The sequence below is a fragment of the Rhinichthys klamathensis genome, unplaced genomic scaffold (genome assembly GCF_029890125.1).
Source record: "Rhinichthys klamathensis goyatoka isolate OS25496 unplaced genomic scaffold, OSU_Roscu_1.1 h1tg000019l_1, whole genome shotgun sequence".
Taxonomy (NCBI): domain Eukaryota; kingdom Metazoa; phylum Chordata; class Actinopteri; order Cypriniformes; family Leuciscidae; genus Rhinichthys; species Rhinichthys klamathensis.
In genome coordinates, this window is record NW_026606570.1 from 4,134,667 (window position 1) to 4,162,555 (window position 27,889).

Consider the following 27,889-nt stretch of genomic DNA (forward strand, 5'->3'; position numbering starts at 1 on the left):
TTTTTTGCTCTTTAAAGAATGGATGAAATGCAGTCAGATTCCCGTAATAACATAAAGGGCCGCTTTAATGAGCAAACGGTGAAGAAGAAGAGAAAGAAAAACACGAACTTGCATGAACTCACTGAAAGCTCAAAGGTGCAGACTGAGAAGCAAAATGAAAAGAAGCATAAGAAAACAAACACTGGAGAATTGGAGAATATAAGTCTGCAGACACATACAGTTAAAAAGAAAAAAAGAAAATTAAATGAAGGAGGCGAGGTTGTCATCTTTGAGGAGGCTTCAATGATGGATGGTGGTGTCACAAGCCTGCATCAAGTAAAGGACATGAAAACACCCACAGCAGAATCACAAGAACTGAAAAAGAAAAAAAGAAGTTCAACTGAAGAGAAATCTGATAAAGCAAAGAAAAAGAGAGAAAATGCAACCGAGATAAACTGTGATCACATGGCACAAGAACAGGAAAGTGGCTTACCTGCCGTACTAACTGGTACTTTAAAGCGCAGAAAAAAGAAAAACCGTTTGGAAGAACCACTAGTTGATCCAAATCTCCTGAATGAACTGAAAGAATTTTGTCCTAAAATAGAATCCAGAGACCCATCTGAAATCAATAAAATGATCGTGTATGACCTGCCAAGGTTCAGAGAATTCAGAAAGCAAGGTAGGCTGATTTGATCAAATATATGTAGTATTTTTGATTTGTCAATCTTAAGCTTGCTTGGAAGGATACTTTTATTATTATGTCAGTCTGTGTGTGTGTGTGTGTGTGTATATATATATACACACTAGTGATGTATGTCTCGAGACCGGTCTTGGTCTCGAGACCACTTTTACGTGGTCTCGGTCTTGTCACGGCCTTGACGGTCTTTGGTCTCGGTCTTGTCTTGGTCTCGGACCTCTCGGTCTTGTCTAGGTCTCGCTGTCTCAGACCGACATAGTGGTCAGGGGATTGAGCAATACAATACTACAATATCCACGACGATGTCCGCAACGTATTGAAGCGCGCGTCCGAGTGAAGACAGTGCGGTGCGCGCGAGCCACGCGAGAAAACACTGTATCCGCGCCACTGATCGCAGCGGCAACGAGCACTTTGATCACTTGATTTAAAAAACACATATCATGTACAGTTTTTGATATATTAATATTTAGTAAAACACATATCAGTGACATGATGGGTTTTACCTTAATTGATTTTAGGTAACTGCACAACTGAACTGACAGATGACTTTGAGCGCACCGCCAACGGTGTGTGTGTGTGTGTGTGTGTGTGTGTAACCATAGCGACAAAAACGACCAACTTTCGGATCCTGCACTTAAGCCTATAATTTCGTTTTTAAAAATATAATTATGTATTTAAAAGTTGCAGAATGGATTCATTTGGAGACTTCGAAATCAGCAGAGATAAGCAGGCAAATGCAAAACAACATTTGACAAGTTATTGCTTAGCTTCAACACTAATGTTTTTTTCCCCTCCGGTCTCGACTTGGTCTCGGTCTTAGTCTCGACTTGGTCTTGGTCTCGACTTGGTCTGTCTTGGTCTTGGTCTTGGTCTTGTCTTGGTCTCAATACCATCTGGTCTTGGTAGTGTCTTGGTCTCGGTTTAGGCGGTCTCGACTACAAGTCTAATACACACACATATATACATACACACACACACACACATTTACTATTTTATTACAATACTGTAATTGTTAAAGTAACATAATTTTGCCTTTCACTCTTATGTCTGCAGGCATCATGTTGAGACATGGAAGATTCTCTAATGCAGAAAATGAAATGTTAAGACAGAACGTTAGTGATTTTATGGCTCTCACAGGAGTGAAAGATGCTACCAAGCTCTTTCATCCAAAAATGTTTCCAGAAGAGAAATGGGAATTGACAAAGTTGAAAAAGGTCTACAGGTTTTTTGAAAGGATTGGTAAGTCTCAACCACATTGGTTTTACCTACTTTTCTGTAATATAGATGTTGGTTTTGTTTTTGAAAGTTCTATGCTTGTCATCCTTCTGCACTATTTACATTTTTTTGTAGACAGACAATCAAAGCCTTTTTCAGACTGACAGTCAAAATCCAGTTTATGTGCATAATATCCATTTGGAATCTGATCATATTTAGCAAGTGTAAAGAAAAAAAAAATATATATATCATACAATTTTACTAATCTGTTTCCGTATGTGATTTGTAATCCTATTCACATCTCACCTTATTCAAATCTGGGTACCACACGAATCCACCAGTCACTGCTAATCGGCCTGGTCTGCAAACCTTTTTTGAGACCAGCAGAGACAGCAGCTTGGGATAAAGCTGTGCATATCAGCCTCCTACGTTTCTGCCACTGGTTCATTAGACATCCAGCGGGCGGCTCCGCAGTGGCATAGTATTAAGACAACATTTCAAATGTTTTTGGTGTATGGCTATTGGCTACCAACACGACGTCCTTGCCATAGAAACCAAAGCAAATACTCCGGAGAGAGTGCCATGGGACACATAAATCGAATCTGAAATCGCACCTCTCTGCACATTTTGTATCACTCTTTTATCTACCTGACTCAGTTCGTGTTGCTCTTTTCAAATGAACTGATGATCTAAATTAGGCGTGTTAAATAAAGAAGATATATAAAGGCTTTATCCTTCGAAAAACTTGGACTTCAAAGGCCACGCACGCATTCAAAGTCCACGAAGGTCGGACCGGGAGTTGTTAAATGGGACGGTCTAGCCTACGGAGGACTGTTCTTGTGACTGTAACAGCTGCCGTGTACGAGGGGCAGTAATGTTTGTACTGGATTAAAAAAAAAGTTATATTCAACTGCCTAAAAACAAAACAGGGTTCACAACCTGTCTAAATATGTTCACCTTGGTTCTTGCACATAATAAAGAGTATAAAGTATTTAAAATACTGACAATGCCAGAACTGACACTACGCTTGATATTTAAAAGTGTAATCCGGCAGTTTCTCTAAAAAAAATCCTGTCATCACTGGCACGCAATGAATTCTGGGATGGGCTAGGCTGTGAAGGATCCATCCGTTTGTATCCTTCATTGCCCGCAAAACGGAGGAGGCATTTCGAGGGTGCAATTGAAGGAGTCTTTAAATTGGGAAAGCCTTTGTCACGCCGCTGTGACACAATCAGCCTTTGAAGGAAGGAGCGTCTGGATTGGGACGCAGCCAAAATGTGCAGAGTGGTGGGTCTCCAGGGGTGCGTTCCAGTGCACTGAAACGTTCACTCCCTAAAAAGTCCCACAGTGCACTGAGAAAAACGGAATTTCTGAAGCGTGAAACATGAATTACGTGAGCCAACTCGCTACACATGATGAGAAGCAATAGATGTTTTTTAATTAGTGCTGGGCAACGATTAAAAAATTTAATCGCGATTAATCGCATGATTTTCGTGCGATTAATCGCGATTAATCGCATTGTTACGCGCAAAATTGAATAATGAATTCTAAAGTAGTGTATTGCGCACTTTTGATTTAAATGTACTGCTACAAAAGTGCAATAACATGTGGTTTCCAAAAACTTTAAACAAATAAGGTGCTTTTATACCAGCAATATTCCCTTTACACAGTATCAATAAAATATTTCTTGTAAATCTCAACTTAAACATTAATGTAATCAAATCAAATATTTAAACAAAGCTATTTGCCACTGCCAGGGCATTACCTTTTATCTAGCTTGTTAAAAGAGTCCAGTTTTCTTGTTTTTTTTTTCTGAACAGGTATCTTGTGTCAGGGAGCAGCAGCACAAACTACAGATATAAGTCGACCAACGTTACTTCTCTGATAGGAGCTTAGGTTTGGTCATGGCATGCCATGGTTTCCCACGTAAGATTACATTAAACAGAGGTAAAGCCCAATTTATACTTCTGCGTCGAACTCACGGCGTAGCTGTGTAGCGCGCGTACCCTGACGTGCATCTCTCCAAAAATGTAACGTCAATTCTACGCGTAGCCTACCGCAAGCGCTGTGATTGCTAGAACCGCTCCCCGGGTTTCACACTCTCCCTCTGCATGTGTAATTGCGCGTTAACGCGGACAACGACGCAGATATATAAATGAAAACCAACGCGTAGTCTATAGCGTAGACTAGAGGCTCCGGCGTAGGTCCGACGCAGAAGTATAAATCAGCCTAGAGTGAGGTGAAGTGGTCGAGCACAGGTGCAGCGACAAGCGGGTGCGTTCCTGTGAAACTGTTGCGGTCATGCTCGCCTCACGCACGCGCCCGTGCGTTGCCGAAGTGGAATTGTCTAACTTTTTGTACACGACGCGCAGCACAAATCATTGGAAGAGAGACTGATCCTCGGCTCGCTGTTTGTGAGTTTCCAGAATCTAAATAGTTATCAGGACATCAACAGGAGGGAATTCACATGGCAGAGCATCCCCGCTAAACTAAACGCAGGCCTATCAGGTAAAGTTATGTATAATTTTAATTTAAGTTAAAAAGGCTACAGCTGCGTAGCGCACAGAAGCCGTTGCCATGGTTACTATCCATAGAGCGCCTGTCATTCACTCGTGGAGCGCTGTCTCCCTTTCTGTTCACCTGAGAGAACCTGCCAAAGCCTCTCCACTGCTTGTTTGGGTGGGTTATTTGCTGGCTGACCAACATCCCACCCCTCCTGTGATCATGGTTTGACTATAGGACTATGTGTATTCAGAGCCAGTGAGCAACGGACTTTCAAAAAAAAAAAACATGCGTTAACGCGCAATAAAAAAATTGTCGGCATTAATTAATAAATGCGTTAACGCGATAATAACGCGTTAACTTGCCCAGCACTATTTTTAATAAAATACAGATTATATTATTTCATTATATATCAGCATAAACATATTATCTAGCTAACATTTATAATTTATTTACAGCTGAAATGTTGCATGTTTATGTAAAAATCAAAGTATTATCATAATGTACCTTAAAGGTGCTATATGGAACTTTTCTTCTAAAATGAATCCTTTTTTTATTGCCTGTGTGTGAAGGGGTTGTAATCACACATTACAATGATCCACTTGTCGGGTTTTGCTATTACCTCTGAAGGCCAGTATTCCTATTTCTATGTGTAGTCTCTGGGTCGGATTTACCGCGAAATCCAACGGATGTGACGTGCATGCGCGCTCCCGAGCCTCTCTCCTTAAATACAGTCTATTGTAGACGGTCAGGGAGTTACGTCCGGTTAAAGGCGCACGTTTTTCGGCTTATATCTCAGTCAATCTTTGATCAATATTCCCAAGACTCGAATCGTTCGTAGTGCTGGACGGGGCCTTTCGAACGAGCCCACCCCCGAGGTCCAACTCGCCCGGCTCCCCGAGTTATAGCCGTTCGAAATCGGGGGTCCCAGTGAACGGCGATCCGGTAGGGGGCATCCCCGAGGCCCGCCACTCTAGCGTTCGGGCAAGGGTTCCCCTGGGACCTCCTCCCCCGAATTTGAGCTCTCTGGGTCTTTGCGTTCCAGAGATACGAGCGATTTTCTTCTGAGATCGTGACGTCACCGGCGTCCGCAATTTTGCAGCGCGCCCGATGGTTTTCTGCTAATATCTCCGCGAAAACACCACCAAAAACTATGGAACTTATATGGTTCTTTTCAGCTCGACTAGATGGCCCCAACGAGCTCGGTGCTCGCCGAATCCGTCTAGTATTCGCCGAGATATTTGCGTAATAGACGGTATTGTCTATGAGTTTGAGCACGAGCGCTATTGTAAAATTTGGTTGCAATCTGAAATATCACCACTAGAGGCCGCTAAAAGTTACGTAGAGCACCTTTAAATATTAAAAAAATATGGCATAAAGATGCCATGTATCCGTGTCCCAATGAGTAGTTAGCCAGGGTCCTTGCTGTCCTTACCAGTGCCCGAATTCGTGTCACGAAATACTGATTCGTGACCTCAGAAGCTAGGGAGCGGATTGAGACATATCCAGGACCGCAGTTGAGAACCACTGCAATACACAGTGTGGATAGACAAACATTAAGATCCGATTCCAGTCGCATACACAAATAATCGGATTTGGACTGACAGTATGATTGTAGTCTATGACAGTCTCAATCAGCTCCCGAGCTCGTGAATCAGTATATCGTGTTCATGAATTCGGGGACTGGTAAGGATAGTACATGACGCTGGCTCACTACACATTGGGACACTCATGACTCTATTTCCGGTGACGTGAAAACATCCTCATTGTACAACATCATTTATGAACAAAAGCAGAGCTGACATCTTCATGACATTACTTGTAATGTTATTTAAAGTACATTATGATAAATACTTTGCTTGTTACATATACGTGCAACATTTCAGCCTTAAATAAATTACAAATGTTAGCTATTTTGGATGTCTCCCTTATGCCTGGCTCACACTACAGGAGTTTTAAAATTAGAGCCCGACCGATATGAATTTTTGGGGGCCGATACTGATAAAAAAAAAAGCCAGATACCGATATATCAGCCGATATTATTTATGTGTATATTATAATACAGTAGCAAAATTATGTATGTGTATTATAGTACAGTACCAGTAAAAAGTTTGGACACACTTTCCTATTGGTGTACAAACTTTTGATGGGTACTGTATTAGGGGTGGGAATCTCTAGGCACCTCACGATTCGATTCGATTACGATTCAGAGGGCTGCGATTCGATGCTAAATCGATTATCAGAATCTTTTTTTTGTGTGTGTGTGACTATAAATACTTTGCTTTAAAAGTACAAAGTAATGACCCATAAAGAATTAACGTACAATATATTTTATTAACATTGCAAAGAACCAACAGGAAAATACATGTGTGTCTGAACTAGCAGCAGCATATTTGTAGTAAATTAATAATATAACAACGACCGGTAACGTTACAGCCGAGTGTTTTTCCTCCTCTGGCTGGAAACGTGTCATATGGCTTCTCATATGTGTCTTGTTTCCGAAATATTTTAGTTTTACTCTACAAAGCTTACAACTAGTGTGGCTCTTGTCCAGCTCCTTTCCCCCTTCAACTTCAAAAGCCAAAATATTTCCACACGTCAGCTTTTAACGAGGAGGGTGTTTGGATTTGGCGCTCAGCCATCGCGTCCGCGTCTGTTATGTGCACGCCACAGACGGTCCGGCCACTGCACTTCCGCGCTTCAGAGTTCCGTCTTTCGCGTTCCGTCAATATTACGTTATTATAAATATATATCTAAATTTTTTTTTTTTTTTTGAAAATCGATTTTTGACAATTGTGAATCGATTCAGAATCGTCCACATCCGCATCGCGATGCATCTAAGAATCGATTTTTTCCCCCACCCCTATACTGTATATAGAATACACAGTATAAACAAAATAAATATATAAACGTTTTGCAATGATCACTCAAATGTGGTGATCAAACACTTGTGTGACAAAGATATGTAATGGAGACAGGGTGAATGATAGAATAAGAATGATATACTTGAGCTGTAACCAAACTAGTTTGCATTGCATGTTATATTATATTATATTCTAAATACTGTTGCATAATCTTCACTAACGACTTTGTCTTTTAATTTAGTCAGTTATAAACATAACTTGTATCAATAAATATATCAAAAGTGTCACTGACAAAACCTTATCTTCTATTTTTAGTCTTAATTCCTCTAATCTCTACCAGTGGAGGAAGAACTCAGATCTTTTTACTAAAGTAAAATTAATAATATCATAATGAAAACGTTTTTAATTACATATTTACAGTACTTTTATACTATTTTAAATTAGTAAGCAAAATGTAAACATGAAACAAAGTGTTATAATTATATAAATTATTGGAATATTGCTTGATGTTGTAAGCGTTATAGGCAGAATGAGCTTCAACACTGTCTACACCGGACGCGGCCGTTATTGGTCGCGTTGCAACAGCTGTTTACCCTAGACGCGAAAAATTTTACAAAGCAGAATGGGGCATCAGTTTACTGTAGGAGATTTGTCGCTTGCGCAACGCATTTTAATCAATGTTTCATCAACCAATTGCCTGGATTTAATAAAGAAGTAAATATAGCAGACAATATAATCAGGACTTCTCAGCAGCGCGCTTGCAATAGTCACAAGCTCACACAATACGTGACAGAGGCTGGTAGCAGAGAAATCAATTCTGTGAATTACACTGCGCAAATCAGAAGTAATAGGCTACTACCCACCGGATGAAGAAGGGTTGGCTCTCATTTTATTTATATTATATATTTTAAAGAAAATATTCATTTTATTTTATTTTCCGTGTTCGCATTTATGAGGAAAATACAATGTTACGGACTGACAAGCTCTGAAAGCGGCACTAAAGTGCTTTAAAACTTTCACAGAGACCTCAAACAGAAAGCACAAAGCCTTTCATTAAAGTGAATTTCGTTTTGTATTAATTGTATCTTAATTTTAATCAATGTTTCATCAACCAATTGCCTAGATTTAATAAATAAGAAGTAAATATTGCAGACAATAGATAATCTCGACACGGAGGCGCCGGCGTGTGAACTGCAACTCGTCGCATAAATGAACCGAAACTCAGCGTATAGACCTGAGAAATATATCTATATTGAAATGTCTACTTTTAAACAGAACAATTCAAAACGAAAGACAGACTGCTCTCTGCTGTAATCCGTTTGAAATGTGCATTTCTCTCTGGCGTGTTCACTGAAGATCGCGAGTCAGCGTCGTCGACTTTGCAGCGACACTGACTGAAAACACTTGTTTATTAATAAACAATTAAAACTTCTCCTTGCTATATTTGATGTATTCACAATCATTACTTTTGCCAGTTCTTTGTGACAGCTTTTAGGTGCTTTATTGGCAGCGCCACCCTTACATGAATCACCGCACCCGCATTTTTAAAAATATTAATTTATCGCCCATTATAAATGCCGATACCGATAGTTAGGAAAATGCCTAATATCGGCCGATAATATCGGCCCGCCGATATATCGGTCGGGCTCTATTTAAAATCCTAACCGATTTTGAAATCTGGTTGCAGCTCACAGTTAAGGAGAATCTTTGCAGATTTTCTACCCTCAAATCTTAAACATGCTCACACTACAAGATTTGAAAATCGAGGCGCATCACACACTACACAATGTTATTAAGATTATCGTGCCAGAGGAAGTGCCTCACGTGATCTCACGCAGCAGATCAGAAGCGAGAAGCGGATGTAAACAAAATATCTGTCCCTCATATCAAGTCATATTCGTGAAAAGGTTGCCATGACCAAGGAAAGAGAATTATTTTTTTTTTAAACCTAACCTTTTAACATTTAAGGTTAGGCCTTTTCTAATGAATGGCGTCAGCTCTGGTCAATACAATGAAAAAATGCCATTGATCTCTATGAAGTGAAGCATCAGCTTCACGTTGCCCATGCGCCGCATTGCTGCTCAGCTGAGCCTTGTAAAGTGGAGCTCAAAGTTAAAATTAAATATTAAAATAATTAACAGCTTGTTTCATTACATCTATATTTGAATGCGGAATTTTTTTTACATTTCCGTTGAATGAACAGTTTAATGACTCACTCAAAAACAGTCCCTTGCCGTAACAATGTAACTGGAATGAGCGACAGCCTGTCTATAACACACAGAGACGAGCAATGCCGAGTGGTAAAATATAAGCAGAAAGCCTTTAGTAAAGTGAGATTCGAGGATCGAAACTAACTGTTATATAACAATGGCCTAAAAAGCTTATTGTCAGGTTTATGTTCAGTTATTATATTATGTGGACCCTTATTTTGACATTGCATCTTCTGTTTACTCCACTTCGTTTCAATGCACTTTTTAGTTTCGGTTTCATTACTGAAGATGTAGGCTACTCGTCTTCGTGCCTGCTGACCACAGCGTAACACTTATTTATTTAGCAATAAATAAAGATAATACTGCATATCGCGCTGTTGAGTCACTCAAAATTACAACAATGGAAATTCCTTCACCACGACAGCCCTACTTGTTTCTTATTGGCTAGACAGTGACGTACCGGTAATCACAATCTTGCTCATCAAACATGTTTGATATGATCGGGGCGAGCCCGATTTGTGTGAGAGCAGATCGGGAGGTGCAAGATTCGATCTGTGAAAGCCTCACATTACCAGATAATCTGCGCCGAACATCGGAACCGATCGAGGTAATCAACAAGATTTTTTTCTCCGATTCTCGTGAGGGGAAAATCGGGCATAAATCGGCCTAAAACTCCTGCAGGGCTTAAAGTATTTCGGCCGGGGGCCGGATTTCCGGCTTGAGGGAAGGTCCGGCCTAGCCTGGCTGCACCCTCCTACGCACTTCCGCTCAATTTCATTTTCCTTCAGTCCTACGTCTGGGATTCTGCTGTAGACTTTGGTTTTCTCCGATCAATTTTTTGTAGGGCCAATTAGCGAACAGACGGAGTGGCTGAGAACGATGACGTCGTGCGTTATTTTGAGTTGTAGTTCAGTAATGGCAGCGGAGAAAGATGCGAGCGAAGCCATTCGGTCCGTTGTAGCAACGCTGCCGAATATTAAGAAGTTAAAGCCGGAGCATGAACAATCTTTGCTTAGTTTTGTTTTGGCCAATCATTATTAACCTTAATTGAGTTAAATAAAATCTTAAATGGAAGTAAAGAGTAGTGAGAGAATAAGACGCGTGAGTTTAATCTAATTTAATTTATAATTTATGCAGTGCAGACTATTTTATAACCCTAAAATTGTGGGGGAAAGAATTTTCATCGAGACATCATTAGCTATATTAATATCAGTGATACTGGCCTTCATTAATAAAAAGATGCCATAAATGGTTCCATTTGAAGATAAGTCAGTCTGTGCAGTCAATTTTTTCACTTTAAGCCCTGCTCCTGTAGAGTGACCCATATATTTCTGGTCTTGGAGTCTCTTATAATGAGCTGATGAGTTGAGTCAGGTGTGTTTGATTAGTAAGAGTTTGATAATGTGTAGTGTTTGTGTGCCTCAAGGAACAGGGTTGGGAAATACTGGTTAATGAGATATGCTAGTCTTGCATCCCAGATATTTCTCTCATCATTTACTGACTTTCTTCAGATGAGCACATGGTGATTTTTTTTATAACAATAATCTGTGTGTCCATATAATGCAAGTGCAAGTTCAGGGGTGTCAATTCAACAAGTCAAGGTATGGCGAATTTAGATGAAGTCATCAATCCAACAATATTATGTGACAGTAGGAATAGCGAGCAAAGAAGTCAAGACGGTACAGACAGAAGGCTGTTCTAATTTTTACGTCATCTATCTTATCCGAGCATTTGAATGCACAAATATTTTCATAACAGTATTAGCCGCCGGGAATGAAGAAAGTGATCAGCATGATTGAAAAGTGCTGCTTTGTTTATGGTTTATATATCTGCAGTCCTATTTTCATTTTCTTTCATTTTCAATTTTTGAATGACAAATATAGACTATTGATACCTGTGAATATAGACAGTTATTTCCTTACACACAGGCGCAGAACGCACACGCTAGTTTGCAGTCGCCTATTGGTATGTTCAAATGCAATTTTTTGCCCCAGACGCAGCCGACGCAAGGCGACAACCAGAGATGGAAAGAGTACTAAAAATTTGTACTTAAGTACATTGCTGAAATAATACTCAATAACAAGTAAAATCACTGGTGTCAAAAAAGTACAAAGTACTCTTCTCAAAAACTACTCGCTGGTGATATTTAATGAATTATCAATAAATATTTCATCAAATCATAGATCTATGTAGAAAATGGCTACTTTCAACAAAACACACTTTTACCTTATTGACGAAGTACATTAAATAGTCACGATTGACTAATTAAATGCTTACGATACTGGAATTACTAACTTCAATACGATACCATGAAAAATATCAATATTTAGTATTTAAAACGCCACATACTGTATACTGCCATATATATATATATATATATATATATTTTTTTTTTTTATTTATATCTCAATTTTTGTTTTTCGAATTCAATCCAATTGAATAGAGCGGTTTAATTCAAGTCTTCTGAAGAGACACGTCCGCTTTATACAGTACTATGAACAGATTTTAATTTAGGCTTTTGTTTACATATTTTTAAGCATTGATCAATTAACCATTACAATCTCACTTAGTCATTTGCTCACTCTGTGTATTTGTTTCTTTACAATAGGGTAACTTTGTTGCCATAGCACAAGGAAGCTTGATTTCGAACTGAATTGAATTTACAAAAAAGACTAAGTAATAAAATAAGAACAAATAAAACTAATTACCTCAATTCAGTTGTGGTATTCGAAATGACAACGCTGAATATCAGAGGGGTTTGACCTGTAATGTTTTTACAATGTAGTGATGCAGTTAAACAGACTAGATTATTTATACAAATCATACAAATGCCCCAGTCCAAAACATTTCTAACTTTTACAATGTAAAGAAATTAAAGATCCACCTTTGATTGTTGAAAGACATTTTGGTGCATTTCACTTACAGCCAATAAGATTTCCTGTAGCATTTTCATCGGCCAAGTGTTATTAGTTGATAACATTTGACAACGTTTAATCCAGGAGCAAAGAGAATTAAAGGGATTGTTTTAAACCAAAAGTTTAAATTTGCTGTTGATCAACTCCAGATGCATTCCAGATGTATGCAACTTTTTTTCTTCAGTAGAACAGTAAAGAAGATTTTTAGCTGAAACTGGTCCTTGGTGATTCACATAATGCAAGTCAACGTCTGCCAAGCCCAAATTCAACTGAAAATGCTACTTTTAATGACTTCTGTTGTCTCAAAATTATTCAACCCCCTGAATAGAATTCCTCACAACAGCACAAATCTGCAAAACTGGTGTTGTCTCAAGCACACCTGATGCAACTAATCAAGGGCTTCGTTAGTTGCACCAGGTGTGCTTGAGCTAGAACACATGAAATATCTGAAATGACTAGGTTTGTTGAGTGTCAAAAGAATGGTCCAAAAAGTTAAGAGAAGATATCATCACCCTTCACAAACAAGGAACAGGATACAAAAAGACAGTAAAGGCACTAAATGTTCCTAGAGACACCGTTGGAAGCATAGTTCGCAAGTTTATTAAAGGAACAGTGGTTAACCTACCTGGACGGGGCATAAAAAGGAAGCTTTCAACAGGCTGCAACAAGATTTCTGAGAAGGCAGTTTAAAAAAAAAAAAAACTTGAGTGACTGCAAAAGACCTGCAAGACTTGGTGGCAACAGGCACAGAGGTTTCAGCTTGCACAGTTAGGCGCATACTAAACGCAATAAGCCACAGAAGTTTTAGGATTCTGTTCTGTGGAGCAATGAAACAAAAACGATGGAACTTTTCGGCCCTATGGGTCAGTGGTATGTCTGGAGGAAGGAGAATGAAGCATATGCTGAAATGGAAACTCTGCCTACAGTTAAGCATGGTGGAGCTCGGTGATGCTCTGGGGCTGCTTCGCATCCTCTAGCGCTGGAAACCTGCAGTATGTAGATTTTTTACTTTTTTGTATATCAGGAAATCCTAGGAGAAAACATCATGCCGTCAAGTGAGGAAGCTGAAGCTTGGGCGTTATTGGACCTTCCAACAGGACAATGATCCAACCTCAAATTCCACCAAGCCTTGGTTGTAGAAATAGTCTTGGAAGATTCTACATTGGTCATCACAGTCATGACTTGAACCCAATAGAAAATCTCTGGTGGGATTTGAAGAAGGTGGTTCTATCATGCAAATCCAAGAATATTACTGAACTGGAGGCCATTGCTCATGAGGAATGGGCTAAGATTCCTCAGAAACACAGCAAGAAGCTGGTGTCTGGTTATACATCTCATTTGCAGCAGGTCATAACAGCAAAAGGGTGTTTTACTAAGTGTATGTGCATACAACAGCAACTGAATGCTTCCCCAGATAGTCGTGCAGTGTGAAAAGAACAATGTTATTAAATGTTGTCTTTTGTTGGACAAGAGGTTATTAAATGCTTCTCATGCTTGGAAAGCTGTTTGACGCGTGTTGCTTTTTCAATTGCACGTTATAAGTGATTCAAACTCACAGTGCTTTCAGATGGAGCAGCGTTTACAGAGCCGTACATAAATGACGCATACAAAATAATCGCAGCCTTTGCGATTTCAAAATCGCGATAAGCCATCTCGATTTAAGTGCGATTACATGGAAATTGCGATTAATCATGCAGTTAATCGTTTCTACTGGTATATCGCCTACCCCTATACATTTAGCACGGCATGAGGATGAGTAAATGATGAGAGAATTTTTGTGTTTGGTTGGAGTCCCATAAACTTGTCATATTTAAGTACATATTGAACATAAGTAAAATGTAAATCTTGAATACTGAAAATCTAACATTTTTGTTACTTAAAGAATTTGTTTATCTTTTTTTCCAAATTAAATTTGAACAGCGGATGGAATTCCCAGGTCTTGTCATGATGTTTTTACCCGTGGAACGAAAGTTTTTGATGGTAGAAACTATAAGGGAAGGTAAATGAAAGTATAAATTTAAAAGTCATTTATTTGGTTTGAGAAAATTGATCTGCTATGCCTTTTAATTTAGTTTTGTAACAAACCTCCATGCTTTTTTTCCTTTTCTTAAAAGGTTTTCAAAAGAAGAAATCAAAGCATTGCTCAAGTATCATACATTACATGGCAGTAACTGGCGAAAGATTTCTGAGCTGACTGGTCGAAGTTCTTTTTCTCTTGAGAAACGGTTTTCCCAAATTAGTTATGGTAAGTCTAATTCAGCCAAGCCTCTTTTAAAAATGTCCAAATATGTACATTTCAGTTTTAGTGACTGTTGGTCATTTTGTATATCATCTCATCACACAGCTAAAAAAAGGGGACTGTGGTCTGTGAAGGAGGAGCAGAGACTTTTGAGGGCTGTGCGAGACCATATTGTAACAGTGCTGAAATCTGAGTCGCCAAATAACACAACACCAAAACGAGTCAGTAGAGAAATGCTCTACCAAAAATTACCTTGGTTCAATATTGCACTGAAGGTTAAAACTCGATGTTGGAGCAAATGCAGAGAGAAATGGTGAGAGTCATTTAAAACACTTTTATATTAAATGGTGGTACATTTTAAGTTATAAGTTATTCTCTATTTGTATAATCAACATTGTTGAATTTTCACCTTCACCCCTAAGGTTGAACATACTCGCTGTACGGATGTCCTCAGGGACTTTATGTAGGGGAAGGAAAGCTCAGGAGGCCAAAATCAGACTCATTAAAGCGTAAGAGATCTTGTTTTTGCATGCTTGCTTAGCTTTTGTTATCCTGTTTTTCTTTACCTTGCTTTTACAAAAAAAAAATCATCTATTTACACAGAATGTATCAAACGCAAGTGGAGGATGTTACGGATGTCGACTGGGATGATCTCACGGCTGTATTCGGGTGAGGATTATTTGCAGTTGGGGTGGGTGAAATGGCAAAAACATATAACAAATGTTTTTTCATGCAGGATCATGATCTTATCACGGTTATTTTTCATATTGGTTTGCAAGACTAATTGTTAAGTTACTTAGCAGTACCGCCTAATTTCCCTATTTAAATAATAGAACCCTACAAGGTAGCAAAACATAAATAAAACAGAATGACAGACCATTTAGGCAAAAGTAAGGGTTGGGCAATATGACCAAAATCTTATTTTGTGATTCATCTTTTATTTATCAACAATAGGAACAAAAACAATCAGTAAAGGAATTTAAAACCGGTAAAAAAAATAAAAAAAAGATTAAAAAAATTCAGGTACAGTATGTATTTTGAAGTAAGAAATGCAGTATGTATTTCAAGTAAGAGATTGAATAAGCAATTGTAAAAATAAAACAGTTTTTACTGTATGAATGATATATACATTGATTCTTATTCCAAGAGTAAAAAGTGGTTTTTCGGTTTCTTTTGGTGTTTGATTAACAATAATGACACAGACAGCAGCAGGTTTATTAAGCTTCTGTCACTTCAAGAGATGCATAGATATATTTGATATAATTTGTTTTTGTTTTGTATTTGACAGTTTAAGTGCAATCAGTGCGAGTGCGAGTTTCGGCTTTGTGTTCACGCACAGAACTTTCGTGATGATAAAGAACTCTGAATTACACAGAAAAATTGGTCTATTAGTAAATTCTGTTGTCTTTACCAATCCTTTTTGCATTAAATACAAAGATGACAGTTCAAAAATGGGGAGAAGAACTTTTTTCATGTTTGTTTTTTTTTCTTTTTTTCTGCAAGTTGGCATGCCTGTATCTCAACTAAGAAGTACCATATTAAAGATATCTCAATATCCTTTTAGATAGAACTGCAACTGTTAATATTATGCTACAGTCCACATTCTATCAATCTCTCTGTAAAGGCAGATCGAGGAGAGATTTTAATCGTTCACAATCTATTATCATGTTGCACACCGTAACTCCAATGTGACTAAATGAATAACATCGTACAAAAACATTTATGTACCCTTTTTTTGCTCAAACACCCAATTAATCTACTATATATATAAAATTTGCCCCCAAAAAGTATTTTGACACTGTATTTCATTTTATTATTTGAAAGAAAAATGTCAATGAGGCAAATTTTCTGGGACTACACAAAGCACATAATTACCTGTTGAGGCAAGTGCTGTTCACTTTGATTGGTGGTTTGTTTTTTAAATTTTAGTTTTAAAATTTTTAAATTAAGGCTGCGTTCAGACTGTCAGTCCAAATCCTTTTTTTTGTGCATATCCGATTAGCCTGGCTAACGTCAGACCACGTCTCATTGAGATTGAGACGTGGTCTGGGAACCACATGTTCATTTTCTCGTATTTGAGGCATGGTTTACGAATGCCCAGAGCCGTTTATTGGGTGCTACGAATGTCTATCAAATGCGCCTGTACGTAGCTCATAGCCAATCGTTTCAATTATACCAGATGACATATGTAGAGCGAAAGAAATTAGACGAGGAAGAAGACGATGGGTCAGAGATTTATGTGTACACGATGGCGTATGTATCTAAGGCTGCATCGAAAGGTAACTTCGCGTCTGCTGCCATGTTTGATCCATAGGCAGGGTTGGGAGTAACGCGTTACAAAAGTAATGCATTACAGTAACATATTACTTTTTGCTGTAACGCAGTAGTGTAAGGCATTACTAATAAATTTTCAGTAATATTTTACTATATTACATGTTCAGTTATGCTTGCGTTACAACACACTTTTAGTTTTAATTGTAAAAAAACAACAACAAAAAAACACCAAGACCGCGAGACAAAACGAATGAAAAATGCAAGTAGGCTAAGTTACCTGTTCGTGGTCAGTCAATAATATGTGGTGTCCAAGTTTGTAAATAAAGACTAAATGGCAGCGTCTGATATATTTTTTATAGCGATTTATTTTTAACAGGAGTGCCGTGAGGCATGATTTCGTCCTCTGTGCTCGCGCTGGCCAGTGGAAAAGCGGCTAATGGGTGAAAAAGAAGACCGTACATTCGCGAGATGGACGTATGCGCATTAGGCTACTCCATTTGTTCTGTGTTTTCTTTCTAAACAGTTACTGTAGGCTATGTTTAGGTGGTATTTTTCTTGTTTTCATCACGCAATCATTTTTGATGCGGTGGTGACGCGTTCACGTAACATGATGTAAGGAAAGCAACTAAAAGCTGTCACAAAGAACCGGCAAAAGCAATGATTATGAATATGTCAAATATAGCAAGGAGACATTTTAATTGTTTATTAATGAAGTTGAAGTTCTTCGCAGTAGTGAATGCGCCAGAGAGAAATGCACATTTCATACAGATAAGCAGGGAGCAGTCCGTTTTCTTTCGTTTTGAATCGTTCTGTTTACAAGTAGACATTTCAATATATATATATATTTTTCAGGTCTGTGAAGTAGGCTACCTTATAGCCTACGCTGAGTTTCGGTTAATTTATGAGACGCGTTCCAGTTCACGCGCAGGCGCCTCCATGTCGTGATTATCTATTGTCTGCTATATTTACTACTTATTTATTAAATCCAGGCAATTGATTGATGAAACATTGAATAAAATTAAGATACAATTAGTACAAATCGAAATTCACTTTAAAGAAATTTGTGTCTTCTTTTTGAGGTCTCTGTGAAAGTTTTAAAACAGTCTTTTAGTGCCGCTTCAGAGCAGTCGCGGTCAATTGAGCGGTCAATATTAAATGCATTTTCTGAGAATTTATATTTCAAGTTTTGACTGCAAATGTCACGTCCAAAACGCTGGAATTCCCCAATTTTAAATAATTTATCCTCAACTAGTTTTGTGGTGTAGGTCTACTTATTTTATAATGTTAACTTCAAAATTCAAATAATACTAATAGTAATTTAAAGATGTGGTAGCATTGGATCTGGACGGGAAGGATAACTCTTGGAGTTGGAAGGGGTGTGTCGCGATTCTGCAGGTAAAAAAAATCACATGAAACGCGATTTTTGCAAAGCCATTTTGAGCTACATTCTTATGTGGTGTGAAATTCTATTCAAATCCCATTTCTGGAAATCCGTTTCAGTCTGACTGCTCTGATCGGATTTCGTGTGGTTTATGCGACTTTCTCACGCCACTTAAAACATAAACGCCAGATGTTGTTATAGGAAACATGCTGAAAGTCACCGCAGAAACAAGGTTGTGTTGCCAGACGAGCAGAAAATATAATGAAGACATGTTTTGAAACCAGTGGAGATGACAGCTAGGAATAAAGTCATTCATACCTTTCTGCCGCTGCCTCAAAAGACGCAGTAGTCCAGCACAGTGGCTACACATTGTCATGTTGTAAATAAGAAAGCATCTGTATAGCAAAGCCCTCCGTGTTGCGGACGTGTTGTTTTCGGCGTATACCGACCAACGCAATGTCATTTCCATAGAAACCAATGCAGAAGACTTTGACACCACAATGCAGAGTTAACTATGTAAAAATGGTCCCACCAGGTTGGCTATAAAAAAATGGCACTTTAAATGTGTAGAAGTTGCTACCTCACTACCTTCAACTGTGTACTAAAGTCCACTACCATTTTGGCTGTTTTGACATGACGTCATGACAGTGCAAGACTTGAAATGTTTTTCTAGTTGGAAATTCATAATTATGGTAATTCTGACATATGAATACAGCCTAATACCACCACCTGTAAATAACAGATGCAGTGAATACAAAGGACAGCTTTGTTATATAACATCAGTGATGACTTAATTAAACAAACCTAGAAGATCGTAATTATGGATTTAACAGTGTAATATTTATGTATATTTTTATTTATGAAAAAGCATGAATCAATACGAGGTCTTATATTTGACATTTTTCATTTATTTATTTTAGAATTTATATTTGTAGTGTGGTATAACTATGATATGAGAACCAATTCAATGAAACCCCAGATTAACTGAAACGTTGGTGTTTGAACATTGGAAGCATTTCAATCAAACAGAGATAAGTAAGGTGAGATTGCTAGATCCAGAATTAAGAGAATATCCCTAAGGAGTTAATTAAGTTGGGGTAAATGGTATCTGAGCGCAATAACAAACAGGTTATATTATTCAGGTTCCCAGTAGAGATGCGCGGATGGGCTATTATTTCATCCGCAACCGCATCACAAAACTCATCATCCGTTCGCCATCCATCCGCACCAACGTTTTTGACCAATTTTCAAAACCGCACCCGCCCGCCATCCGCTGATTGGGCGATACAAGGCGCTGCTGATGACAGCCGCGAGACTAGAAAGCTCTCAGAATATCAGCAGTGAACTACGTCTCCGATCGGCGCGCAGGGACAAAAATAAATAAATAGCCTAAATTAAACGCACTTCGGCAAACCTGACCTTATCTGCTACTGTACAATATTTCCATTGTAGCCTAATAGAAAACGCATTTTGGCACATAATTTCAACATGCTGCTATTGTATGTGCCAACAATGTTACGTGACAGTTCTCCATTACGGACGCGAACACTCAGAAAGCGGCACTAAAAGACTTTCAAACTTTCACAGAGGCCTCAAAAAAGCACAAAGCCTTTCTTTAAAGCGAATTTAGTTTTGTATTAATTGTATCTTCATTTTAATCTATGTTTCATTAACCAATTTCCTGGATTTAATAAAATAGGCTAAAAAGTCTATCTTGATTGTGTAGGGTATTTTTCATTATAAAATATTAGGCTGTGTATACCGACATGGATCAATTATTAATATTAGATTTCATCTGTCTTTTGTAGACATAGCTGATGGCGCACCAACGAAAAAGTCTAGGAGTGACTTCGGCGTTTCTTTAATATCGAGGCTCTATAGTTTATTATATGATTGTTAGGCCTGTTGATGGTATAAAATGAATTGCACTGTGCCTGAAAAAGACGCGCTATCCGCTCTCTTCCCGTGCATTCAAAATTAACGGGAGTCTTCAGAACAGGCTCGTCCAGCGTCAACAGCACCGAACTTAGCTCCAATGTCAATCAACGTCTGGGCCACTTGGTGGAATCCTTTACCAGAAACAATATCGAACGGGCGGATATCAAGAGAGCGCACAACTTATTCCAGGCAACACTTTTCTGACCTTCTATTTCCTTTGTTTTTAATTCTCCTTTTTTGAGTTTGTCACGTAATTACCTCCTTCGCCGGCGTTGCCATCTCTGATAACAAGCAGTCTCTGCATAGACTCGACTAGCTGATGAAAATTTGACTATTTCAAAGTGTGCTCGATTTTTTTTTTTTTTTTTTTTGGATGTAGGTATGTAGTCAGATAACAATATTTAACAATATATATTTTTTCATTTGATTGGTTTAACCGCCCGCCACCCACCCGAATTTAATTTAAAAAAAAATTTCGTCCCGTCATCTGCCCGATCCGCGGTTTGTCCGCGGCTGTAACCGCCAACCGCGCATCTCTAGTTCCCAGCAAGTAAATGGAATAATGCACCTGCTTGTTCAAGCATGAGGATGTAACCAAGCTTGATGTCACGTCTTTGTCTCATAGGGATGTTCCTCCAGCACATGTGCAAGCAAAGTGGCACCAGCTTAAAGTTTGCTATGTGCCAGATTGGAAGGCCAAGTGTTTTGGAGGTAAGTGCTTTAATTTATTCCACATTATTGTTGAATTTAGGTTTTTGCTTTATATATCTTCTGTTTTCCACAGTGTACTCCAAAGATGGCTTCCTAAAAATAGTTTTTGAGACAATTTAAACAATTTACTTGGTTTACTTTACAGTTTTTAAAGACTCGAATCTAGGCCAGCCAGAGACTCGAGAACATGTAAAAAACTAAAAAAAACAAAATCTAAAAACCTACGTGTTGGCTCATGTAATGACTGGAGTATGAATTTCCTACTGCATGTCTTTTAATGTCTATGATGTTTCTTCCAGACATTGTTGACTTCCTCTATGAGAAAATCTTGCCAGGCCTGGAGAAAGATTGTGAAGACCTTGATGACAATGAGCTGAAGGTTGAACAGAAGCAGAGCTTTCGTATATCTGACATTTTTCAGGACATTAATGAGGATGATTGCTGTGACAGTGATGAAGAGAGTGGCCAGAAAGAGGACAACACTTGAACTATGATCACTTGTACTGGATAATTAGACCTTAAAAATGATTCCTTTAATCCACCACACTAAATATTCCACCACTGTAAAGAAAAAGCACATGTTTAAGATGTTTGATAGTTCCTCTTTTATTCTTCTGTTCATACATTTATTTTTGATTAAGCATTGAATAAACAGAATTTGTATTATGCCTTTAAAGATCTTCTGGACAAGGACATTTTTATTTTTCCCATAAGGAGGTAAAACAAGGATGAGTAAGGTAAACAAAGGTGAACAATGGTCAGTCTATCTCAGTTGAGAAATGTTAGGTAGTATGAAGTGTTTGTAGGCAGCTTGAAGCATTTGCATTTTACATTAGATCAAAAGAACACAAACAATCCTGTCTCATTGCCCCCGACAAGCCATTCCATTACATTTTCAAACCAGTCATGGCCCGTTGCAGTGGGTCAGAACTCCAGAAATCATGGTTCCAACCCAGAAACCAGCCTGTGAATGTGGGAGGTTCAAAGCCCTGCTTCACTGTAACAATGGGAGTTCTCTTGTCCCTATTGGCAGGATCCGATTCAATATATTTGACCGCTAAAGTAAGAAAAGACAAGGATGAAGATAAATCATTAACTAATGAAAGCAGCAGCAATGTTGCAAAAAAATTGGGTTTTCTCACCTGAAGTCAAAGTTTCACTTTTTTCATCTTCATTAGCTTCTTTTCCAATCCAAACAAAGACCTACGTGACAATGATTTCAAGCATGAAAGACATCAGATTTCATTTTCTTTATAGAGTGCATTTTTTTGCAAGTGTCAGATAAATACAGGTATACCTGATCCCAGATGTCCAGGATCATGATATCATCTGGAGCCAAGTCTTCCTGGGTCATCTCTCCTGGCACCTCTTCAATCTAGATTGGTACAGAACAAACAAAAATTATGATCTATGAAAGCAGGCATTTCAGTGATCAAGGCTCCAGCATCCCTGTTACCCTGCAGAGGATAAAGCGGCTTGGATAATGCATGGATAGATTTCAGTGGACTATAATTAAATTAAACCACATCTCTTTGGATCAATTTAAGAACAGTGAACATTTTGGAACTCATATTACTACAATCGTGTTTACATTCTTGGCAACATGGAAACTTACAAGGAATAGTCCTGTCTTGTTAGAGCATGCAAACAGCTTAGGAGGATGGGTGTCCATTTTGTTCTTAAGCCTTTCAGAGGTGCGATACTCTGCTTTTCCTCCAAGAGTGCTCCAGAAGTCATCTACGTAGAAATTTGAAAAATATTTGTTCTAGAAGGGTTCTTTTATATTTTAAATACAATGTCAAATAAATGCATTAAAACACTCCTCTACCAATGACTGTACACCCACCACCCTCCGCTCCTTCTGATATCTCTGAAAGGTCCACTCCTAAAATGCTGCCAAGCTTTTTGGCTCCATTCTTTTCTGCATCACTTATACCCTGACCCAACCACAGCATAGAGCCTGAAGGAGTCACCAAAACAAAGGCATCGTTGGAGTTGAGGCTGGAGGCCACAGCGTCAACCTGTTTCAGGCAAAGTGAACAACTTTTGTCCAAGGAGAACCAATTTTGCATACATTTTAAAATGAAGAACAATAGACAAAAACTAATCATACAACGGTACAGCTAAAACACTTTCACTCATGACTCACCTCAACAGCTCGTGTGTGCCCAGCAGTGTTGGCACGCACTTGGAAAAGGCGGACTACAGGAGCTTGTGATTGGCCACCCTCTCGTGAAGTCCCACCCTTGTGCACCACCATTGGTTGCCCACCAAAGATACTCATGAGGTGAAGGGGTTCTTTGCCTTGAATTACTCGCACCTTAATAAACATGCACATTCAAGCTGGTGTTACTGATTTGTTTTGATGGTCTATGTCAAACAATTCTGCTCCAATCCTAATTAAGCACGCCAACCTGCAAATCAAGGTCAGGATTGCTAGAAACCTTCAGGCAAGTGTGTTGGGGCAGTTTGGAGCTAAACGCTGCAGGAGATTAGCCCTCAAGGAGCATGTTTGGACAACTCTGGTCTATAATTTATTAGACTACATAGGGTGACCAAACGTCCTGTTTTCCCAGGACATGTCCTTTTTTCACATGCTGTCCTGGCTGTTTTTTATAAAGTGATGAAAATGTCCTGGTTTTCATTATTTTTCATTGGGCCATTAAGAAAGAAAAAGAGGAAGAAGAAAACTAAATTGTGCCGAGTGTCCTGGTTTTTGATAATCAAAATATGGTCACCCTAGACTACATGTAAAAGGTGAATATTGTAATCATTAAATGCACAAAGCAAGCATCACCTGCACAGCACTTCCACCAAGCTCTGCATCTAGCTGGGCAGCAAGAATGGCAGAAGTTCCTCTTTCATCTTGACTGGACTCTTCCCCCTGCCTGTGGACATAAACAAAATGTAATGAACCTCTGCAGTGATGACTCATCCTATTGACGAACAGAGGCCCAGCCTGGTGGGGCAAAGAGATAATACTCAAAGACCATTGTGTTCTGTTACCCGAGTGTTCTTGTGTAACATGAGCAGACAAAGCCCTTGGCTTAAGACCAACTCCTTAGGCATTCAGTGTTTATTTTCCAGGTTCAGGATTCATAAAGGACTGAATGGAATCCAGAAGCAGGTCTGTAGCTCTTACCATATATATATAATCTGCCCCTGACGTCCCCCATGCCTGTAGGTGTACAGGATGATGTAACTATCTCCTCCAAAGAACTGCCCATAAACGGATGAGTCAACTGGAACCTTGTTTGATCCCTCAATGCGCCAGATCTTTCCAAAGCAATGAAACAAGACAAATTGTCCATTCATTTGTCTACTTAATCACTTGATAGTTGCAATCTGTTACACAACAGCAGAAGATGTTTACCTTTAACTCCCCCTTCCCGTCATCTACCATTCCATGTTGAGCAGCCATTGCCTCTGATTTGTGCAAAGATGATGCATCAAAGGGCACTTTCTTGATCTTGGCAATTCTGTTGGGCACATAGGCTTGTCCCATACCTTTTGTCTGCTCTGTATCATGCCAGAACTTAAAGAACTGTTTGAAAAGAGGAGTCTCTCCATTCTCAGGGATAATCTGGAGCTCAGTGTGTTTAGGATAGCCCATCTGACTTATGAAGTCCTCAGCAGCTTTCATACCTGCACTCCGTTCTTCTTTATTAGCCTCTTTACCTGTTTTATTAAAGAAATAAAGGTTAAGATTTACATTTAGGCATGTCCCAAGATGCAAATTTTGAATACATTTGAATTATCTGCTAAGCTGACCTTTCCAGACAAATATCTTGCCATTGGAACCCTGGTCCAAGATAAAGCAGTCAGTGGACTGCAGTTCACTCTGGGAAAAAGGGTTCTCTTCAGCCACCAAAGTGACAGACATAGTCCCACTGGCATTTGACACCTGAGCAATAATGACCACAAGAATTACCCATTTTGTGGATTTAAGATAATTCCTCAGGGAAAAGCTGAAGTATAGCTTACTGTACCTTGTACAATTTGGCCGACTTCCTGTTGGACGCGTCAGTCTTCGTGTCTTCAGACTGCGCATCAGGAAGATCAGGCTTTGGTCCAAGAATCTGATCAAATATAGTACAGCACTCTCATTCAGAACAAAATACTAAATACTTATGGCGCTTTTCCACTACACAGTACCAGCTCGCCTCGGCTCGGCTCGACTCGACTCGACTCGCCTTTGTTTGGTTTTCCACTGTGTAAAAGTTGTACCTGTACCTGCTTTCGGGTACTTTTTTTTGTACCACCTCCGGCGAGGTTCTAAGCGAGCTGAGACGAGCTAAGGCAATACTAAAATGTGACGTGAAACAATGCCGACTGCTGATTGGTCACAGAGAATCTGCGTCATCATTGCACGCGCCAGATGGAGTATCCAGAATAACCCCGCCATTTTTAAATAGTTTGGCCAGAGATAGTTACTAAACTTACTACTATTATTATGGCAACTCGGAAGAATACGCCGTGGTCAAACGAGGAGGTGCAGACATTCCTTTGTTTGGTTGCCGAAGAGAGGATCCAGCGAGAGCTTGATGGGGCAACGAGGAACGAAATGCGTCGCTATGACGACCGGGTACTATTTGTGGCGGTACTTTCTGCAATGGAAAACGGAGCAAAAAGCGAGCCGAGTCGAGGCGAGCCAAGGCGAGTCGAGCCGAGCTGGTACTGGTAATGGAAAAGCGCCATTAGTAAAGGCTGCAATACACTACATGACTCCCCCCCCCCCCCCAATTTGTAGACTGGAAGAGTCAACGCCAGTTGAGGAAGTCAGCCAGTTTAGTTGGAAGATATAAAAAAATGTTGAAATGTTTGATTTTAGAATTGTTAGTCCGTTGTCTTGAACAATTGAGGCACATGTCTCTATTTGAGTTTGTTGTAGTCTGAACGACTTGAATGTCTAGTAGTGTGATCCTCAGTCAAACAGTGTATGATGGTCAGTTCTGATGCATGTCTAGTGTTTTAAGAGCTGTTCAGATTTTATAAGTTGTGTAGTGTATTCCAGCCTTAAGGCACTAACCTAGATCAAAAATGAGTGAAGGAAACATACTCCTATTATACTAACCGCTAGTATCTTCTCATTCTCCGATCCTTCTTCACATACAAAAAGTTTTGCTCTCCCACAACGCTCATTATCACGAATATCTTTGGAAACATTGGTGGCCTTCAGTCTTTCAAACTGGTTACACTTGGACCCACACCACTGGTATATCTCCTGATGCAAGTATAAGAAATAGCATAAATACATGGAATACAGTATGATAAAATGCAAAATAGAAAAGAAGCAGAACATTAATTCATATCATCTTTCACCTGTCCAAAGTCTAGGATGAAACAATCACCCTGGTTGAAGCTGGCCCAACTCACAGGTACTTCAATGGCCCGGATTACACGTCTGCCACTCACATGGAGAACTCGTTTCACATTTACTGCACCAGAAGCTATGTGTTTGAATCCAGAGGCAACTCCACCTTGCTGAAGAAATAAAAAGCAGTTTGATGAGTAAAATGACATCTGTGGTTTTGTTATGAACTTAGTATCCAAAAACATTTTGTGCATCAAAACATTGTAAATTGAATAACTCTACCTACCATGTACTTAAGGCCTGATTTGAAGTAGCCTACAAAGGTTTTTGACTCATATCCCTGGACCTCTCTGTACTGGATGGGTTTTCCTCCAAGGAAATCATCCATTTGGATGGTGAAGATAGCAGCGGCCCCACTCTCATCCATTGTGCATGCATCACCTGGAGATACCATTTAACAATATTCATAAACAAGTTTTCAATAAAAGTGGTCACAGTGGACAACTTAGATTTACATTAACTACAGTATTACCTATCCAGAAGTGAACGTCATATTGTAGACTCCCAGACTTTTGTTTTAAGGTATTGAGAATGAGGTAGGTATCACCTGTGTAGAAGCCACCATGAAGACTATTAGGAACAGGCACCAAATCCATGTTTTCAATCCTCCATACCTGCAGGCCTGTCTGCTTTCCTGCTTTCTCAAATTCAGGGTGGTACACCATGGTGCTGTTAGAAAAAACAAATAAATTATATACAATAGCCATATTTTGCATACTTGTGTTCCACATGGTCTAATGTTAATAAATTAAATAGAGGAAAGGTGATGTACTTTGTTTCCCATGCAATACATTATCATCAGCTTCCATCAAAAAGAACAAAGGCAGTTCCTGTCTATATGTCTAGATTTTTTTTTCTACATCTCAAAATAGTTCTAATGATTCAACAGTCAAACTGCTCTCCCGGTAATGCCCCAGGCAGAGATTTCCACCCCCACTGGAAAAAAGAAGAACCAGAAAGGGCGGGGTCTGTCTCACACTTACACTTTTACACTTGACACAATAGTACAAGGATAAAGTTAACAAGGTAAAAGTTACCCTGCTGACGTAATTCATATAAAATGCATTTTATTGGTTAATACAGTGATAACATAATTGCAATGCAATTATGATATTATATAAATGTTTATAGAGATGCTGATGTATTTTTTAATACCACTGGGCTACAGCAGATCAGATTGTAATTTAGAATCTCTTGCATTAATTAATGGACAAAATAATAATAATAAAGTAAATGATAATGTATATAAAAATGATTTACTTTTTTGCGCATACACCCAAGATACCTACCCTGAATCAATTACGGCTGCTTACAGAGATGCTTGATGCTTGAGAAAAGTAAATAGTTAATAGCAACATCAGATGCACTGAAAGGTGACTGTATCAGGAAACTATCAGGAATTAATGCTTCTCAATTAACAAAAACATCATCGATAAGAATACAATAGCTTTTTAACTTATAAATATATTATGCATACCTGTTGGGTAAATCTTCCTTTTAAGGTATTATCAGCAGAAGAGTCTGAGGTCGAGGCGACAGCTGTATATTTGAGAAGTGAGCTTCCGCAAGTACTGGGAGTAACATCTTCAG

The 27,889-nt window shown here is 38.9% G+C and overlaps 2 protein-coding genes across 3 annotated transcripts; one reads left to right on the top strand and one right to left on the bottom strand.

Moving 5' to 3' along the window:
* On the top strand, window positions 1-21,601 carry ttf1.6 (transcription termination factor 1, tandem duplicate 6). Its single transcript, XM_056236340.1, has 9 exons — window positions 1-658; window positions 1,730-1,915; window positions 14,303-14,381; window positions 14,497-14,627; window positions 14,727-14,934; window positions 15,044-15,130; window positions 15,225-15,290; window positions 20,840-20,925; window positions 21,225-21,601. The coding sequence occupies exons 1-9, from the start codon at window positions 19-21 to the stop codon at window positions 21,410-21,412; spliced, it is 1,671 nt and encodes a 556-aa protein (XP_056092315.1). The 5' UTR covers window positions 1-18; the 3' UTR covers window positions 21,413-21,601.
* Window positions 21,507-27,873, bottom strand: gsnb (gelsolin b). Of its 2 annotated transcripts, none has more exons than XM_056236324.1 (16): window positions 27,777-27,873; window positions 26,772-26,968; window positions 26,526-26,680; window positions 26,248-26,409; window positions 26,000-26,149; window positions 24,915-25,004; window positions 24,697-24,829; window positions 24,299-24,603; window positions 24,068-24,201; window positions 23,723-23,813; window positions 23,075-23,245; window positions 22,772-22,946; window positions 22,541-22,662; window positions 22,223-22,300; window positions 22,068-22,128; window positions 21,507-21,982 (listed from the first exon to the last, which is right to left on the bottom strand). In XM_056236324.1, the coding sequence occupies exons 2-16, from the start codon at window positions 26,962-26,964 to the stop codon at window positions 21,813-21,815; spliced, it is 2,190 nt and encodes a 729-aa protein (XP_056092299.1). In that variant the 5' UTR covers window positions 26,965-26,968; window positions 27,777-27,873; the 3' UTR covers window positions 21,507-21,812. The 2 variants fall into 2 exon arrangements, with proteins under 2 accessions (XP_056092299.1, XP_056092306.1); XM_056236331.1 differs by lacking the exon at window positions 27,777-27,873 and adding an exon at window positions 27,589-27,607.
* Between the last annotated feature and the right edge of the window lie 16 nt (window positions 27,874-27,889).

Coding starts and splice junctions, on each gene's coding strand:
- ttf1.6 (XM_056236340.1), top strand. CDS start 19: ATGGATGAAATGCAGTCAGATTCCCGTAATAACATAAAGGGCCGCTTT. Junction 1,916..14,302: donor CAGGTTTTTTGAAAGGATTG/GTAAGTCTCAAC, acceptor AAATTTGAACAG/CGGATGGAATTCCCAGGTCT. Junction 14,628..14,726: donor GTTTTCCCAAATTAGTTATG/GTAAGTCTAATT, acceptor CTCATCACACAG/CTAAAAAAAGGGGACTGTGG.
- gsnb (XM_056236324.1), bottom strand. CDS start 26,964: ATGGTGTACCACCCTGAATTTGAGAAAGCAGGAAAGCAGACAGGCCTG. Junction 24,604..24,696: donor CAAGATATTTGTCTGGAAAG/GTCAGCTTAGCA, acceptor TTAATAAAACAG/GTAAAGAGGCTAATAAAGAA. Junction 23,814..24,067: donor GGGCAGATTATATATATATG/GTAAGAGCTACA, acceptor TTATGTCCACAG/GCAGGGGGAAGAGTCCAGTC.